Source organism: Taudactylus pleione, unplaced genomic scaffold, assembly GCF_031769625.1.
Source record: "Taudactylus pleione unplaced genomic scaffold, aTauple2 ptg000309l, whole genome shotgun sequence".
NCBI classification, from domain to species: domain Eukaryota; kingdom Metazoa; phylum Chordata; class Amphibia; order Anura; family Myobatrachidae; genus Taudactylus; species Taudactylus pleione.
The window spans coordinates 4,454,746-4,473,891 of NW_028284710.1; the positions used below are offsets into that span (position 1 = coordinate 4,454,746).

At 44.7% G+C, this 19,146-nt stretch overlaps 1 protein-coding gene across 1 annotated transcript in view; it reads right to left on the minus strand.

The window, feature by feature from the left end:
- Nucleotides 1-14,173, minus strand: part of GALNT12 (polypeptide N-acetylgalactosaminyltransferase 12) — a 75,917-nt gene extending 61,744 nt beyond the window's left edge. The window contains exon 1 of the mRNA XM_088442273.1: nt 12,949-14,173. Coding sequence (XP_088298399.1) covers nt 12,949-13,364 — 416 coding nt within the window. The 5' untranslated portion in view covers nt 13,365-14,173. The remainder of the gene's footprint in view (nt 1-12,948) is intronic.
- Between the last annotated feature and the right edge of the window lie 4,973 nt (nt 14,174-19,146).

The window sequence follows — 19,146 nt, forward strand, 5'->3', positions numbered from 1 at the left end:
TCATACAAAAAAAACACATTGCCGGAACACATTCATAAAAGGATAACTTGGTAATTTGGGATATAATTATGAAATCATAAAATTTAAAAAAGGAAAAACTTTCTAATAAAACATTCTGCATAGATATTCTAAAGGTCCCCATACACGGGGCGATATAGCAGCCGATCCAACTGATTGGTGCGACTTGCCTGCTATATCGCACAGTGTATGGCCCCGATATCGGGTCGAGCGCACTCCCAGGGGGTCGTACATCGCACCCCCACATCTCTCTGCACGAATAATGCACCATAGGATCAGGGGATGCGATGTGCGATCCCATTCATTGCTAAGCAGGTGAGACAGGGGGGAGCCGGCATATCGGGCGGTCTTTATTTCATGATCATATTAATTACTTACATCACCTGTGATAAACTGAGGAACAAGTTTTAGGGGAGCTAACCCCCAAATAGCCAAATAAATAGTGTTGCTCCCACTTCTATGTACCTGCTGGATAAATTGGAGCAATGTGATTGGGGAATTAAAAGATCAAAATATATAAATGTATAAATTAAATGATAAAGAGAATCTGTCAACATATTCTGAATTATTATACAAATGTGTATTCATACATCTAGTCTCAATACGCCGCGTAAGATGCCAGGCGCGAGTGGGCCGCCAGGTCTCATGTGGCTCTGCTAGCGCCGGGCATCTTTTTTGCTTTTTTGTGGGAAAAAATTTGTCTTAGTCACAATGCGACTAAGGACACACCAGGAGACTGTGCTGAGTGATTTCATATGCAACATTTATATCTGTGTGCGACTGAGTTTGTATATGAAGCACAAAAATGCAGCATTGCAGCACTTCATATATAGATTGGTCTCAGTCATACACAAGTATAAAAGTGTTGCATATGAAATTAATCAGCACAGCCTCCTGGTGTGTCGCATTGCAACTAATGGCCCCATAAATCTACCAACAGATCGTGGGATCCTGCGATAGGATCGGAAACACTGATCCGATGGTTGGAATTGCCGACCAGCGCCCATTTATGTTCCGCGATCCATCTGCGGATCTGTGAGATTCTCCATGTTAAATTTTACCAATGTGCCAATCATGATCATACAGTATTAGATTTCACAGATCCTGCAATGCCGGCTTGTAGAATTGCAACATTGCGGTGATCCATCGGCAGTGTATGGGCCCCTTAAGATTCATTTTTGACAAAGAAAAAAAAAAGAAGAGGCAAAATGACACTCTGTGCTAGCAGAGTAGTACATGACCTGGCGTGCCGAAAGGGGCCGCTTGGAGCGACTGCAGGAATGATGTATGAGGACACATCTATAACAGAAGAAAATAAATACCTTTAGGGACAAATTCAATTACCCAAGGTGTTTAACGAGTGGGTAAGGCTTTGGGTAGAACGCCCGAAGAAATTCAATTATTAGTCAATTTCCTTGCACGGTAAACCCATAGGTAGTCACCAAGGGCGCATTGAATGCAGATTTTTGTGGATGCGGCGCTTCACTGAATAGTGCAGGGCAAACAATTAGCCATAATTTAATCTGCACTTTTTTTTTTTTTTAAATCTAATAGACATTAATTGAATGCCTAAATCAGGGGTTCCCAACCACGGCCCTCAAGGCACACCAAAGCTGCATACACATGATACGGATCTGTAGCACCAACGACTTGAAAAATGTCTTTCAAAGATATCTTTCAGTGAAGTCATCCTGCCACATCTCTGAACAGGCAAAGTTGACAATATCAAGCAAGTTAGCCTGCATGTACGGACGATCATCGATATTATTACCGTTCATGCGGGAACGCTCATCGTTGGTCGTTCACTGCATAAAAATGAACGATATATCGTTGAACGATATCATGATCATTCATAGATATTGTACAGTGTGTACGCACCTTAACAGTCCAGGTGTTAAGAATAGCCATACTTGAGCACAGGTGTCTTAATTAGTACCTCAGTTATTTTGATTTAACCATCTGTGCTCAAGTATGGATATAATTAAAACCTGGACTGTTAGTGTGCCTTGAGGACCGAGGTTGGGAAACACTGGCCTAAATGCGCATATCAAAAATGATTGCAGAAAATGTGGTGATAATAAATATAATCAATTTTTTTTCAGGGCTGATTAGGGGAAAAAAAGTTTATACTGTATGGTTTTTAATATAGCACATACGTTTAAATTTTATTTTTAAGGTTAATTATGATTACAAGAAAAAAAATGGAATAGGACAAGCACCTAATAGTATATTATTGCAAAATAATTGGTGCCAAAAGATAAACGTACTTATGATTCTAGACTGTTCTGAACTATGGTTTTTCTTGGGTCTTTGATGGACTACTGAAATAAAATAAAATCAATCAATCAGAAATTCAACATTAATTTTACTTAAAAACACAAAATGGAGGATTGAAATGCATTTTACACGTACTTTAAGGGGCATATTTAGCAAAGCTTAATGTGAGATAAAATTGTGCGATATATATCACCAACCAATCAGCTCCAAACTATCATTTCTTAAACACAGTCTGCAAAATGTAAGTTAGAAGCTGATTGGTTGGTGATATATATCGCACAATTTTATCTCACATCAAGCTTTGATACATATGGCCCTAAATGTTTGAAGATTTTACTCTCTTTCTAAATAAACTACAGTGAAATAAGCTTTAAACTTGTCAACGTGGAAACAGGATCTTAAATGCGATTACCTTTACACAAAACAAGCCTGAAATATCTTAGACAATATTTGTTTAACACGAAGTCACAAAAAACACTGATTGGCATGTCATGAGAAAATTGTTTAAAAGGAGTTTACTTAGTAATGTTATCCCTGATTTGCAGTGCAGAAAATTGTGTTACAAATATTGGGTTACAAATACACCATCAAATATAGAACTGATTTGCAAAAAAAAAATAGAACAGATTACAGTACTACGCAGTAAAAGGTGGGTATCCCATCAGTGTGCTGACCTGCTGCCTACCCACCGTACAGAGCAAAAAATAAATTAAAAAAATCACCACACTCCACAATACATATAGAAAGGACAACACTGAATGTGGGACGGCACTGGTTAAATAAGACCATATATAATATTATTATTACATTTTCTTTATAGGACACCACAAATGGTCCGCAGCGCCGTACATACAGTAAAGGGTACACAGAACATTACAATACAGTAACCAAAATATAAACAGAACACAAATAACAATTAGCAACAAAATTCTCCATAGGTGAAGGTGAAGGCTGTCATAGAAGTGCTAGAGAAGAAGGCTGTGAGACAGTGGGGAGGAGGACCCTGCTCCTAGGAGCTTACAATCTAGGGGAGAGGGGAGACGGACAGATGATATGTTACATAATTTTTCATAAAGTGTGTAATACAATAAATAAATTGAAAAAATACTAAGGGGGATATTTATCAAAGCTGGATAAGAGATACAATTATAACAAATAAATTACAAACCAATCAGCTCCTAACTAGTTTTTTAAACACAGCCTGCAAAATGTAAATTGGAAGCTGATTGGTTTGTACTTTATCTCTCACAATTTATCTCTCCCAGTTTTTTGGAGACTGTTTAAAAATGATAGTTGGGAGCTGATTGGTTGGTAATTTATTTTTTAAAATGTTACCTCTCCCCCAGTTTTGATAAATACCCCCCTTAGGGGCCTATGTATAAATAATTGCGGTACTTCCGTAAATATTAACGTTACAACTCGCCAGGAAAATTCTCAGGAACTCGCAGGGACAGCGGTTGCGGTAACCGCTGTCCCCGCGAGTTATATATCCAGCATTCCGGAGAAGTCTTTCACTGAAGTGAAAGACTTCCCTGGGGGAAGCTGACACTGCATGTGCATAGCGTCAGCTTCCTAGACTGGCCGGGGGCTGCATGGGGAGGGATCAAAAGATCTCTCTTCTGCCCTGGAGCGCCCATAGACTGACAGTAGTTTACACCATCTGAAGATGGCGTAAAATACCGGAGCTAAACTCCGACACGCTTTGCTTTTTGGAGTTTAGTACATAGGGGTCAGATCGTAGTCCCCATTGATAATAATGGGAACTGCAATCTGCAGTGCTAATTAGCACTTTGCAGTGGATATTTGTGAAATCTCCTGCATTGTGCCATTACAGGTTGAGTCTCCCATATCCAAATATTCCGAAACACGGAATATTCCAAAATACGGAATATTCCAAAATACAGAATATTATTAGCATGACTGAGAAAGTGAAACCTTTGCTTTTTGATGGTTCGATGTAAACAAACTTTATTTAAAGCACAAAATTATTAAAACACAGTATAAAATAACCTTCAAGCCGTGTGTATAAGGTGTATATGAAACAAATTAATTTCATGTATGTACACAAACTTTTTTTGATGCACAAAATTATAAAAAATATTGTATAAAATGACCTGCAGGCTCTGTGTATAAGGTGTATATAGAACATAAATCCATTCTGTGTTTAGATTTGGGTCCCATTCCCAAGATTTCTCATTACGGTATGCATATATTCCAAAATACGGAATATTCAGATATCCAAAATACCCCTGGTCCCAAGCATTTTGGATATGGGAGACTCAACCTGTAGTACATATGATGATCAATACATAAAATTATGCAGAAACTGCAAGATCTGCATACTTTTTGTGTAAAAATCAGTTTAATCCTTAAACATTTTCAAAGTACATGTTTCCGATAGAATTTCTCCAACTATACTGAAGACACCATGAAGTCCTCCCAGACACATGCCTAATATATCCCACCCTTTAACAGGTGCCATTGTAACAAGATTATTATTATTCACTTCACTTGTTAGTGGTTTTAATGTTATGGCTGACCAGTTTATGTTATATTATTAACTCCATACTATTCACCATAATCACAACAAAAATTCTATATAAAAATTTTTTTTTATGGAATGCAATTGACATACATGGGTGATAAAAATGAGGTGTTGTATATTTGCCTGTGTGTTACACTAATGTAATTTTTGTAATCATTATTTGCTATAGCCTCTGTGCTCTCTATTGAGCTTATTTACAAAAGTTTAAATTTATTGATATTTCTCATATCTCATTTACACTGCAAATTAGGGGGCCTATGTATTAATAATCGCGGTACTTCCGCAATTATTAACGTTCCAACTCGAAAGGAATATTTCCATTTTTAATGAAAATATCCCAGCTTTGTACTACCGGGAGCTCGCAGGGACAGCGGTTGCGGTAACTGCTGTCCCCGCGAGATATATCCCTGGTATTTCGGGGGGGAGGAAGTGACTCGGCACATGCACACAGTGTCAGCTTCCGGGGCCAGGGGCTGCAGGGGAGAGATCAAAAGATCTACCTCCTGCCCCTGGAGCACCCATAGGCAAACAGTAGTTTACACCATCTGAAGATCGTGTAAACTACTGGGGCTAAACTCCACATTGGGGTCAGATCGTAGTCCCAATTGATAATATTGGGGACTGCAGTCTGAAGTGCTAATTAACACTTTGCCGGAGATTTCTGTGAAATCTCCTGCAATGTGCCATTAGTGCAAAGGATCGATACATAAAATTATGCAGAAACTGCAGTTTTGGCATAATTTTATGTAAAATAAGAGATCTACAAATGATGGGATACAGATTGATATCAATTATGTTGTGCCTGTTAATAGTATGTAATTATTATATTCACATAGCTACATTAATCTTCTGTGCTTTTCTTATAAAATGCTCCTAATTGCCTTATGAAGTTTACAAACCCTTATAGAAATAAAGCCTGAAATCAAGATAAATAATGATCTTTTCCATCTTTAGTGTGACCTTGAAACAAGCAAAGCTCAAGTGAAAAACAAAGACATTTTTTTAGGGAAATTAAGTGAAACAAAACAATATACTGGTTGCATTAAGTATGAACACCCCTAAACTTGCACTTTCAATTTTATTCTAGAAGTCTTTTTTTTTTTTTTTAAGACTATACATTTTGCACACCTGAAGCCAGCAATTCTATATCATATCTATATCCTACAAAAATAGTTCAAGGTCCATCAAACTGTGAGAGAATCTCCACTGCACAACCCTCTTTAGGCCATTCCAAAGGTTCTCAATGAGTTTCAGATGTGGACTCTGGATCATTCAAAAACTTTAAGCCATTCTTGGTGGATTAGAATGTGTTTTTGATCACTACCTTTTTGAAAGGTGAAATTAATTTTTGTTTTGCTCCCAAACCCCTATATGTTCACTTCTCAAAGGTAACAAATCCCATCTAATAATTATGTTCATTAAATTCCCTTATTATGAAAGACTCTGCATACTCATGGTTCACCTCCTATTTGATCAACTGCTTCTTGTCTGTCCCTATCCCTGCTTAGGCCTCTTGAAGTATCGGTCCATGGCACTCTTCTCTTTTCACTCTACACTTTCAAAGAGCTCATCAACTTCTTCAATACTACCTGTACGCTAATGATACTAAAATATACCGTCATTCTTGACTCTCTCTACCCTCCCCTTCACTCCAAACATTCAGTGCCTCTTCCAATATTGCCGCTTTCACTTCAGTAATACATCAAGGACTAACCCTTTCTCACCCTGAAAGCTACTAAAAGTGTCACTCTCACCTGTATCATCTCTGGCCTATATTATTGCAACCTATTCCTACCTGACCTAATGAACTTGCAAATTATCCCTCTGTGGTCCATATTCAACACCGCTGCCCACCTTATTTTCCTTTGTCACTGCACTATCTCTGCCAGTCGCTTTAATGTAGGGACATCCAAACGTTTTTCTTGAAGTGCTGCATTCATGAAATTACTTAGAACAGAGGGCCACAATTTTTTTTACTCCGTTATCCTCCCAACAATTAGGTAAGGGCTCTTTGCTGAGTAAATCTTATTCTAAGAAACACTAAAACTAATATAAATATATTTAAATAAACATGTTTAATAATTTTAGATTGCAATTTTACTCACTTAAATCATTTGCTGTATTATTTCAAATAATGGAGTTGTGACTGACTACAGATGAGAATCCCAGGTCTATATTCTCCTCAGATAATGTCTCTAGCATCCTCAATTTAAGGTACAGTATCTCTACTCCTCCTCAGATATTGTTCCAGGTCTCTAATCCCCTTAGATAATGGCCCTGGCCTCACTCTCTCCACCTTAAATTATGCTCCCTGTCCCATTCTCCAGGGTTCCTACTGACAGTCCCCAGTGTGTGTCCTCCTTCAGATAACAGCCCCTATTCCAACAATCACTACACAGATCCCTATCCTCCTCATAGCACAGTCCCTGCTCTCCTCAGAAGCAGCCTCCGGTCCTTATTTGCCCTATGTCTGACTCTGTGGTTGGGTTAGATTTGCTAATATGTAACAAGTTAAAGCATGTGTTTGTAAACACTCACTGTATTCAACTGTAATTGTTTGCTCTGAAAATTGTTCAGAATAATTTTCATGCTACATATAAAATACCACATACACAAATTCCCTGATGAGGCAGATCTCATATGCTAGAAGGTTGCTGCATTCTTAACCTCTCATTTTCAAAATATTGTCTAGCTCCCTTGTGAGCCAAGAGCCAGATGAAAAAGTGATTATAAGCCCACTATCATTTTGACGGGATGTAGTCAAGAAGCCGGCGGTCGAAATGCCGACTGCCAGCTTCCAGACAGTGAAATCCCAGCATGGGACTAATGACAGGTGTCTAAATCCCGACGCCTATCATTAGCCCCACGCACAAATCCCGATGCCTGGCATACCGAATGTAGGTAAGGGTGAGGGTAAGGGACCAGAGAGGGAGGGTTAGGTTTAGACACTAGGGAAGGGAAGGGGAGGGGAGGGTGGGGGGTGGGGGGGGGGGGAGTTTAGGTTAGGTATACTTACCTTCAGCCGTCGGGATGCTAACGTAGTCGGGATGCCGGTGTCGGGATTCTGACAGCAGGGATCCCGAACGTCGGCATCCCGTACCCAACCCGGAAAGAACTACTGCAACAGCAAAACACAGAGTGAGCCACAGAGTACTAAAACATCAGCATATGAAATGTAAATATTTGTTAACATTTTACACTATATTCATATATCCACATGCCTACTGGCATTATATATATGTATATTACTTTTTACATTCAGAAACATCAGATGGTAGACTGGGTGTGAAAATAAAGTATTTTTGTAATGCATTTTTTTGTAATATTAGACAGATAAGGCAAACAAGTTGTATTATTTTGGAACAAACTGGTCAAGTCATGAGCAACATCTGAAGTGAATAAGTCAGACGCCAGTCCGGACTGGTGAATAATCTGGTTGGTTAATGGCCAAGATCTGTCAGTGTGTCCAGTAATCAGAGAATGACACAAATAAGGCCTCATGTTATGTTGTTTGACTTCATTGTCGAATGTGTCTGTTTCGGTACCACACATTTATGACCAAGTTGGACAAAAGGGCCCTTAGAGCAATCAATAGGAACTCATACGAACTAAAAAAAATCCACCAGTGGGTTCCCCTCAACTGTAAATTCTTACTTGGCAACTGAGCCGCCAATAGGGTGGACTGCGGCATCTGGATTCCTGGGCCAGGGCAGAGAGGGGGGTCCGCCTAGGGACGGACTTACCAGCGATGCAGCAGGTGCACCTTGGGAATAATGGGCCCGTCGGTATCCTGACTGACAGTCGTAATAGCTGCCTTTTGTTTCTGCTGGCTGGCCCCTTCCCCGGATCAGCAAGCTGACAATGAGCTCAAGCAGCCCAGATCAGCTCAGCATATGACTGAGCAGTGTGACTAGCACACACTAGTCTTCCCACACAGGCTGCGGACTTCTCCTCCTTGCAACCGGCTCCACAGCTCACTGACAGATGGGGAGGGGAGGTGGGGAGCACAAGTGACAGACAGAAGGGGGGGGGGTGTCACTGACCTAGAGAGGGGAATGTGTGCGTGTGTGTGGGGGGGGGGTGGAGGTTAGTGACAGGCAGAGGGGAATTGTGTGTGTGTTGGGGGATGTCACTGACAGATGGAAGGGGAGAGAGGGGAGGATGAGAGAGAGAGAGAGAGAGAGAGAGAGAGAGGGGGGATGAGAGAGAGGGGGGGATGAGAGAGAGAGAGAGGGGGGATGAGAGAGAGAGAGAGGGGGGATGAGAGAGAGAGAGAGAGAGAGGGGGGGATGAGAGAGAGAGAGAGAGAGAGAGAGAGAGGGGGATGAGAGAGAGAGAGAGAGAGAGAGGGGGGGATGAGAGGGGGGATGAGAGAGAGAGAGAGAGGGGGGGGTGAGAGAGAGAGAGAGGGGGGATGAGAGAGAGAGAGAGAGAGGGGATGAGAGAGAGAGAGGGGATGAGAGAGAGAGAGAGAGGGGGGGGGATATGAGAGAGAGAGAGAGAGAGAGAGAGAGAGGGGATGAGAGAGAGAGAGAGAGAGAGAGAGAGGGGATGAGAGAGAGAGGGGGGATGAGAGAGAGAGGGGGGATGAGAGAGAGAGGGGGGATGAGAGAGAGAGGGGGGATGAGAGAGAGAGGGGGATGAGAGAGAGAGGGGGGATGAGAGAGAGAGGGGGGATGAGAGAAAGAGGGGGGATGAGAGAAAGAGGGGGGATGAGAGAAAGAGGGGGGATGAGAGAGAGAGAGAGAGAGAGAGAGAGAGAGGGGGGGATGAGAGAGAGAGAGGGGGATGAGAGAGAGAGAGAGGGGGGGTGAGAGAGGGGGGATGAGAGAGAGGGGGGGATGAGAGAGAGAGAGAGGGAGGATGAGAGAGAGAGAGAGAGAGAGAGAGAGAGAGAGGGGGGGTGAGAGAGAGAGGGGGGGATGAGAGAGAGAGAGAGAGAGAGAGAGAGAGAGGGGGGGGGGGATGAGAGAGAGAGAGAGAGAGAGAGAGAGAGGGGGGGGATGAGAGAGAGAGAGAGAGGGGGGGATGAGAGAGAGAGAGAGAGAGAGAGAGAGGGGGGGATGAGAGAGAGAGAGAGAGAGAGAGAGAGGGGGATAGAGAGAGAGAGAGAGAGAGAGAGAGAGAGAGAGAGAGAGAGAGAGAGAGAGAGAGGGGGATGAGAGAGAGAGAGAGATGAGAGAGAGATGAGAGAGATGAGAGAGAGAGACTGACTGACTGAGATGGGGGAATGTGGGGGGGGGGGGAAATCACAGAGGGAATATAGGTTTTATTTTTTATTGAGGTAAGACACGTGTGATGTCATTACATCATATGTGCCGCACCACTGACAGAGGATCCGGCCACAGCGAGAAGAGGAGCGGCCAGAAGATACAGGAGAAGGTAAATATCTGTAGGGGGCAGAATGGGGAGACAGAAGGAGTGTTGGCTGAGAAGACACTGCGGGGCTGGAGTTGCAGAAACATGGAGACGGTTGTGTCCCTGCCTATTTTGTGAGTCCCGGGCCCCACGATTTCTCATTGCTGTTCTGCTTGACAAATATGTGGAGATTTAAAATGCCTAAACAAACACACACCATTCTGCTTGGCTGTGGACCACAATTGACCTGCAGTTACAATCAAAATGAACTTGAAGAACACGCTTAGCAGTGGGTGCTGCTAGTCTTGAGAAAGGCAACAACCACTACACAAAACTCAACAACTTTAATTTTTATGTTGGGTACACACTGGCCGACCAATTGATGGGCCAATATATCTGCTGCACGTCGGCCAGTGTGTACAGACAATATGTCTGTGAACAACGTCGTTCGCAGACATATAGCATTGGCTGTGCTGCACAGCCAATGAACAGATATGTCTGCAGACATATCTGTCCATTGGCAAGTGTGTTCGGGCGATCGGCTGATCACCCGTACACGGGTGCAGAGAGGAGGGGGGGGGGAGCCGCGAGCGGGTACTACTTACCCGGCTCCAGCACAGCTCCCCATCCACAGCAACCCAGCACACGCTGCTGTGTGCTGGGCTGCATTGGGGAGACTGTCCGTGACTGCTAAAGCAGCAGCCCGAGCAGTCTCCTATGCCAAAGGGGGGGAGCTGTGCGCCGTACCCGCTCGCAGCTCCCCCCCCCCTCTCTGCACCCGTGTTCGCCCGTACAAACACACTTTCCGATGGACATAAATCTGCAGACATATCTGTTCATTGGCTGTGCAGCACATATCGTCTGTACACAGTGGCCGACGGGGGCATGATATATTGGCCGATCAAATGTGTGTACCCAATATATATATATATATATATACATACACACACACACACATATACATACACACACACAGTCAGGTGCATAAATATTGGGACATTGACAGAATTTACATATTTTGGCCTCTATTCACCACCACAATGGATTTGAAATTACACAAACAAGATGTGCTTTAACTGCAGACTTTCAGATTTAATTTGAGGGTAATTACATCCAAATCAGGTGAACGGTGTAGGAATTACAACGGTTTCTATATGTGCCTCCCACTTTTTAAGGGCACAAAAGTAATGGGACTATCAACTCAAAAGCTATTTCATGGACAGGTGTGGGCTATTCCCTCGTTATTTCATTATCAATTAAGCAGGTAAAAGGTCTGGAGTTGATTCTAGGTGTGACATTTGCATTTGGAATCAGTTGCTGTCGACTCTCAATATGAGATCCAAAGAGCTGTCACTATCAGTGAAGCAAGCCATCATTAGGCTGAAAAATCAAAACAAACCCATCAAAGAGATAGCAAAACACATTAGGTGTGGCCAAATCAACGGTTTATAACATTCTTAAAAAGAAAGAATGCATTGGAGAGCTCAGCTACACCAAAAGACCCGGAAGACCACGGAAAACAACTGTGGTGGATGACAGAAGAATTATTTCCCTGGTGAAGAAAAACCCCTTCACAACAGTTGGCCAAATCAAGAACACTCTCCAGGAGGTAGGTGTATATGTGTCAAAGTCAACAATCAAGGGAAGACTTCACAAGAGTGAATATAGAGGGTTCACCACAAGATGTAAACCATTGGTGAGCCACAAAAACAGGAAGACCAGATTAGAGTTTGCCAAACAACATCTAAAAAAGCCATTACAGTTCTGGAACAACGTCCTATGGACAGATGAGACAAAGATCAACTTCTACCAGAGTGATGGGAAGAGAAGAGCTTGGAGAAGGAAAGGAACTGCTCATGATCCAAAACATACCACCTCATCAGTGAAGCATGATGGTGGTAGTGTCATGGCATGGGCATGTATGGCTGCCAATGGAACTGGTTCCCTTGTATTTATTGATGATGTGACTGCTGACAAAAGCAGCAGAATGAATTCTGAAGTGTTTCGGGCAATATTATATGCTCATATTCACTCAAATGCTTCAGAACTCATTGGACAGCGCTTCACAGTGCAGATGGACAATGACCTGAAGCATACTGCAAAAGCAACCAAATAGTTTTTTAAGGCTAAAAAGTGGAATGTTATGCAATGGCCAAGTCAATCCCCTGACCTGAATCCGACTGAGCATGCATTTCACTTGATGAAGACAAAACTGAAGGGAAAATGCCCCAAGAACAAGCAAGAACTGAAGGCATGTGCAGTAGAGGCCTGGCAGAGCATCACCAGGGATGAAACCCAGCGTATGGTGATGTCTATGCGTTCCAGACTTCAGGCTGTAATTGCCTGCAAAGGATTTACAACAAAGTATTAAAAAGTGAAAGTTAGATTTAGGATTGTTTAGTTTGTCCCATTACTTTTGGCCCCTTAAAAAGTGGGAGGCACATATAGAAACTGTTGTAATTCCTACACCGTTCACCTGATTTGGATGTAATTACCCTCAAATTAAATCTGAAAGTCTGCAGTTAAAGCACATCTTGTTTGTTTCATTTCAAAGCCATTGTGGTGGTGAATAGAGGCCAAAATAGGAAAATTCTGTCAATGTCCCAATATTTATGCGTGTGTGTGTGTATGTATATATATATATATATATATATATATATTAGTTTGTACACAACAGAAACATGACATTCCCAAAGTGGTCCTTAGGAAGGGTTCATCATAAGTTTATCAGGTGTTCTAGTTAGACTTACATTGGGTTCCATCTCTCCTCCAGACGACGGTGTAGCGAGATCTTTTCACTGAGGTAGATGTTTATCTGATGTTTGTTGATGCTTTCCTCCTCCAGCTTCTTTTCCTCTCCTTGAAGGTTGAGTTTCACAGAACGCCCAAACTCTCCCAAGGAGTGAGGATCCAACGGTGGTTTATCATACACTGGACTCTTTAGTTGTTCATAGTCTAACACATTTTCCATAACTTCCCTGCGTTCATGTTTATCCTCTACATTAAGTCCTTCTGAATACTGGCTACTATGGTCTTCTGCACCTTTGCTCAGCAACAGGAAGCCAAAGAATAACACACAGGAGATAGCGGCCAATAGACAAAGTCCCTTCCTCTTCCTCAGTGGTTGCCAAGGATTTACCAATCCACGTCGCCTTTTACTCATCATTGAAATCACACTGCCACACTTTTAGTGGAAGTATAGGACAGCTAGTAACTTGCGTCTCGCTGCTATGCTAAGGAAGGATTATGGTATTTTTTTGTTTTAAACTAATAAATCTATTTTTTACTGCATGTTTGTGAAGTATAAACTACAGAATGCTAAATAAAAAGTAAATTCTTTTAGTATAAATTGTCCACTAAATATTTGCACACGGGGTAAGATAGGCTAATAGTAGACCTCATTCCTACAGGAGTAGACAAATACCTTGTTGCTTTTCCTTTGTAGTCGATCATGTAAATAGTTTGTTCACAAACATGTATAAAAATGTACAGACTTTCCCTAACAGCAATTAGTAAACTAAACTATGGGCACCCTGGCACTGACTCAATGAAAGGGAAACATGACGCTAATGTGGCACTGCCTCACTAATTACATGTCCCCAGGAATGTGGATGTATGTGTGAGCAATCATCCAGCACAGTTCAATGTATACACCACATACACAAAGCGATCACTATAGTCACATCTAGTGCATGGGTGGCTGTTACAGCTAGACAATCACTTGCCGATATCGTCCATAGGTAAGTTATTAATAGTCTCCTTCCCCTCAGCTCTCACTACCTGACTGACTTTGCCGGACAATACATGGAGAGTCACACAGCACAGCACCCCAGAATGTCATTGTGCGCTATCCTTCTACGTGCTAGTTCTGGAATAAACGCCCCTCTACGGAATACTGTACCCCGGCCCAGAGCCGCCACTGATTACCGGACTGCCGTGCCCTCAGTAACACGTCCCAACACCAGCAATACAACTTCTTCCTCTTCCCTCCGTCACCTTTCCCTTCTCCTCCAGCCCACACCCCCATGCTAGTCCCGCCCGTCACACACGCCCAGCTGTACTGATCGCTGCACTATATAGAAGACAAAAAGAAAGCAGTAGCGATGCAAAAGGTTATTACTGATCAGTATGGTATTACCTGTAGATAGTTGTCGGTACTCGGTACCTGTATACTGTGTGTAACAGGAAATGTGCTTTAATGTTCCTTTATTCCAATTCATCGAAAATCATTGCTAGAGTAAATGGAAAAAAATGACATGTTTTGGAGAAGTAGAAAGGTTACAGGCCCTCATTCAGAGCCGCTCGCAAGAAGCGATCGCTGTCTCTGAATGAGGGCGGCCGCTTCTTTTTTTTAGTGCGGCCTCCTGGTCGCTAGCTAAACTGTAGGTTATCACAGCTTAGCGACCGACCAGGGTGATGGTCGCAATGGTCAAGACCATCGCGACCATCGGGGCTTGCGGCGAGACCCTAAGATTGGGTCTCGGCAACCGCAAGCCCCAGGGAGCTTCCTGCCCTGATCGAGCAGGAAGCTCCCCACTGACATCACTGCTGATGTCAGTTGCGAGCGCGCAGCGCTTGCGACCAGGTCTGAATGAGGTCCACAGTGTCTATACATCTATATCTATCAGGGCCGGTTCTAGGCCAAGTAGAGCCCAGGGCGAAAATTTCCTTTCTTGCGCCTTCCTCCTCGACCAAACAAAAACAGTAATGGCCCCCATTACTCATCAAGGCATAACCCCTTTAGTGATCGCTAAAGGGGTTATGCCACCCGTTCTGGATTTAACAAACAGTGGTAATCTAAGATTATAGCTGATTGTCAAGCATCACTCTTGTCATCTTTTAGGTGGCGAGAGCGATGCTGTTCCCTTTGCTGGCAATAGAGACCCCGCGGTGCCTTTCCAGCTTCAGTGAAGCCTTCCAGGCACTGCCAGGTCCCTGTGTCATCGGTGCTCCGTCGCTGGCAGTGTTAGGCTGCCAGCAGCCCAGCGGAGGACTTCACAAAGGAGGAGGACTTCGCGGGACCTCGCCGGAGGAGTAAGTATTAGTAAATACCAGTCAATTTTTCGTTTGCATCATAGTGATACTAAACAAAAAATTGTGATGGTGTTTACCATCGTTGATAAATGGGGACCTGAATCTCAGGGCCAGGGCTGTAACTAGTGTAGTGCAACATCATATCCTCCAACATGATCCCTTCTACCATGTACAAAATTCTCTGCTCCTGGACTTCACTCTTGATTGATCATAACTGTCACCTGTGGCATACGCACAAGCAGGGAGGGGGGGTTCTGAATTCTTAGAAACTACCCTGGCCGTCGCTCCATCGCCGCACATCTGAACAATATATAATAATAAGAAGGATATATAATAAGAGAAGGAGCAGCTGGAGTTCAGGCAACTGTGCCTGCTCTTACACTGGCTGGGGCTGGGCTGGCTGAATGTAGGGGGAGCTGTAGCGGCAGCACGCAGCTCGGCAGCTTGCAGCTTTTTCCAGGCAGTTCCAATCAGGGTCGGCTCTAGGGGTTTTCGACCTGAGCGGTCACACAGGGGCGCCACCCATAGAGGGCGCACCCCTCTCCAACACCCCGATTTCAGCGGGACATCACTGTCCCACTGTTCCACTCGTGGGCTGAAGTGGCCCATGGGTGGTAAAATCGGGAGGTTGGGGGACCCCCCACTGCGGCGGCGGTGCCGAACCCCGGAGACTCTGGATGCTGTGACGGGAGAGGGCTGGCAGACTAATCTAATAACGTCATGTAGGGGTGTGGCCTATGGTAATTAGACCAAGCCCCCATTAGGGCGCGCTAGAGGGGGCCGGCACAGGGTGCTCCGACCCTTGGAGCCGGCCCTGGTTCCAATGTGGCATTGTGCGAGGCTGACCTGCCGCCAGGTGACTCAGACTGATTGTATTCCCTGCGCTCTCTCCTGGAGCTGCACGCAACTGAAGGTATTACATGTGGGGGTTGACCCGGGGGTGGGGGGGGGCGTGGAGCGGCGGTTAGGCGGGACTGCTAGCACGGGAAGGTGGTTTGCTGGCAAGAGGGTACTTCTTGATGTTGTACTTGTTTGCCTCAATTCATGTTTTTAAATGAAAGAGGTGTGTATGTGTGCATGTATATATACTGTGTGTATGTATATATATATATATATATATATATACTGTATGTATATATATATATATATATATATACACACACACACATTTATATTTATTGTAGTTAGATTTTTTTTCATTGGTTCTGTATTTGGTATTTGGAAACCCCTCTTTCAAAATCCTGCATTTGCCACCGTGTTCTGAAACACCCTTCTCATCAATTAACCAGTTCAACACAGGTTACTGCAAATATTAGAGATGAGCGAGTTCGGATCTCAGAGATCCGAACCCACCCGAACTTAGGGGACCCGAGGCAAAACGTCATCATCCCGCTGTCAGATTCACGCGGGTTTTGGATTGTATAAAAGGCCCCTTGATTGCCGCCAGGGACAGGATTGGGCATTACATTTTGCAGGGAAAATCCCGGTGGGCTGATTGGTTGTGGGGCCGCTTGTTATTTGAGGCTCCGCCCCACGATTCGCGTCACTCAGCCGGCTCCTGTGTGTTTTACACAAGGAGCCCGGCTGCCTATCAGTACTGTCTGGTCGCACGCCTGACCCTCTCTCGCGAGAAGAGAGGCCAGCGGCCAGCAGCCTATGAAAGCCCCACAAACTGTATAGTCGGCGTCAACAAGGAGGAGTGAGGTGAAGTGGTGCGGGTCCGCGGGTGACAGCGTGGCTGCGGTGAGGGTAAGTTGCGGCAGGGATGGGGGGCCGGTCAGAGCAGTCTGTCAGCCTGATCACATCCTCTCCACTCTCCCCTCCCCACGCTGTGAAGTGTCATGTTTAAGTTTCATTTCACAGCCTGGGGAGGGGGCAGAGTGGAGAGGAGACAGTCGGGTTTGGCTGCATCCTAGGGCGTGATAAACTGTCTGTGGAGGAGGGGAGGTCTGATATACTAGGGGTGGAGATGATGATCTGTCTGTGGGGGAGGGGGGTCTGCTATATTAGGGGCGGGGGAGATGATGATCTGTCTGGGGGAGGGGGGTCTGCTATACTAAGGGCGGGGGAGATGATCTGTCTGTGGGAAGGGGGGTCTGCTATACTAGGGGTGGGGGAGATGATCTGTCTGGGGGAGGGGGGTCTGCTATACTAAGGGCCGGGGAGATGATCTGTCTGGGGATGGGGGTCTGCTAACTTAGGGGTGGGGGAGTCTGCTATACTAAGGGCGGGGGAGATGATCATCTGTCTGGGGATGGGGGTCTGCTACATTAGGGGTGGGGGAGATGATCTGTCTGGGGGAGGGGGGGTCTGCTATACTAAGGGCGGGGGAAATGATGATCTGTCTGTGGAGACAAGGGGGTTTGATCTGTCTGCGGGGAGGGAGGGTATTCTGTGCTAAGGGGAGATGATCTGTGTGTGAGAAAGAAGGGCTATTCTGTGCTAGGACAGGAGGATGCCACTGAGGAGACGCAGGATGATGGCGCTCGGGAGACACAGGAGGATGGCACTGTGGGTGGATGGTGCCGGAGTGAATTCGGAGTGGCACTGGAGAGGCGCAGGGTGATAGCGCTGAATAAACACACGAGAGGGGATAGGTTGGAGACACACCAAGGCGGTGGTGCTGGAGACACACATATAGGACGGTAGGAACGCTGATACTATTAGAAGAAAACACTGGGGCACAGTAATCTTCAGTAAGATAACAATTCGAATGAAACCATATTCTGATGTAAATGGAACCAAAGGAGCAAATATATTTTATTAATATAAAATAGTTTGATATGGGAAACCCACATTTATTATCTGGTTGAACCTCTGTTGCATGATAATAACATTGGTTTTATTGGGACACATACAGACGGCTTCCAGACCATGGGATCTCGTGCATGAATAGCATATACCAACTCAAGACACTGCCTGTCCAGGGAGGATCAATTTCTTCAGAGATTCCCCGTTGCAGAGAAATCATATAGGTAAGAAAATACTCATTCACATGCTTGATGTTCTTAGTCACTGGAGAGAGGGACTGTGGGCATACCCACAGCTCCTGGAGCGGTAGGCATGCCCCCAGTATGACTATGACTGAAACAGGGGGAGTGGCTTGCGGGCATGGTGTTTTGCATTAGGCCACACCCCTTTTCACGAGGCCACACCCACTTTATTGGCACGCGCCTTCGGCGCGCACACCGAGGGCCCCTTTCACAGATTTTTCCAGGGCAACTTTCACTTCCCAATCCGCCCCTGATTGCCACCATTTTTCATTCCAGCTGTAGAGAGTGAAGAGGGTGGGAGCTGGGAGCTGTGCTGCTGTGCATAGGGGCTGGCTACAGTTGTGTTGTCACTCAGTGCTGGCTGCTTAATGTCCATAGGGGGTGACTGTTGTCCATATAGGTGCTGGCTGGCTGTTTTGAGGTTGTCCTGTCCATAGGGGCTGGCTGGCTGTTGTCCATAGGGGCTGGCTGGCTGGTTGTTCTGCTGTGTTGTCCAGCGGGTGCTCTGCCCTTCAGGGGTGCTCTTCACCCCCAGTGTGAAAATTATTATTTTTTTTATTTCTGTGTGTGCTTTAGCCACACTTATTATCAGCAACGTAGGTGCGCAGGTGTGCTGCCTGTGTCATTTATCAAGGGGCTGCTGCCTAATTCAGGAGTCCCCCCCAAAGTGTCCCCCAAAAATTAAAATATTTTTTCCTGTGTGTGCATGTTAACAATCCGCACTTATCCACAATGTAGCTGCACTAGGGGTGTCATTTATCAAGGGGCTGCTGCCTCTTTCAGGGGTGCTCTTCACCACCAGGGTGAAAAAAATAAAAACAGTGTTTTGTGTGTGTGTGTTAGCCACATTTATCAGCAACGTAGGTGCGCAGGGGTGCTGTGCTGTCAGTGTCTCATTTATCAAGGGGCTGCTGCCTCGTT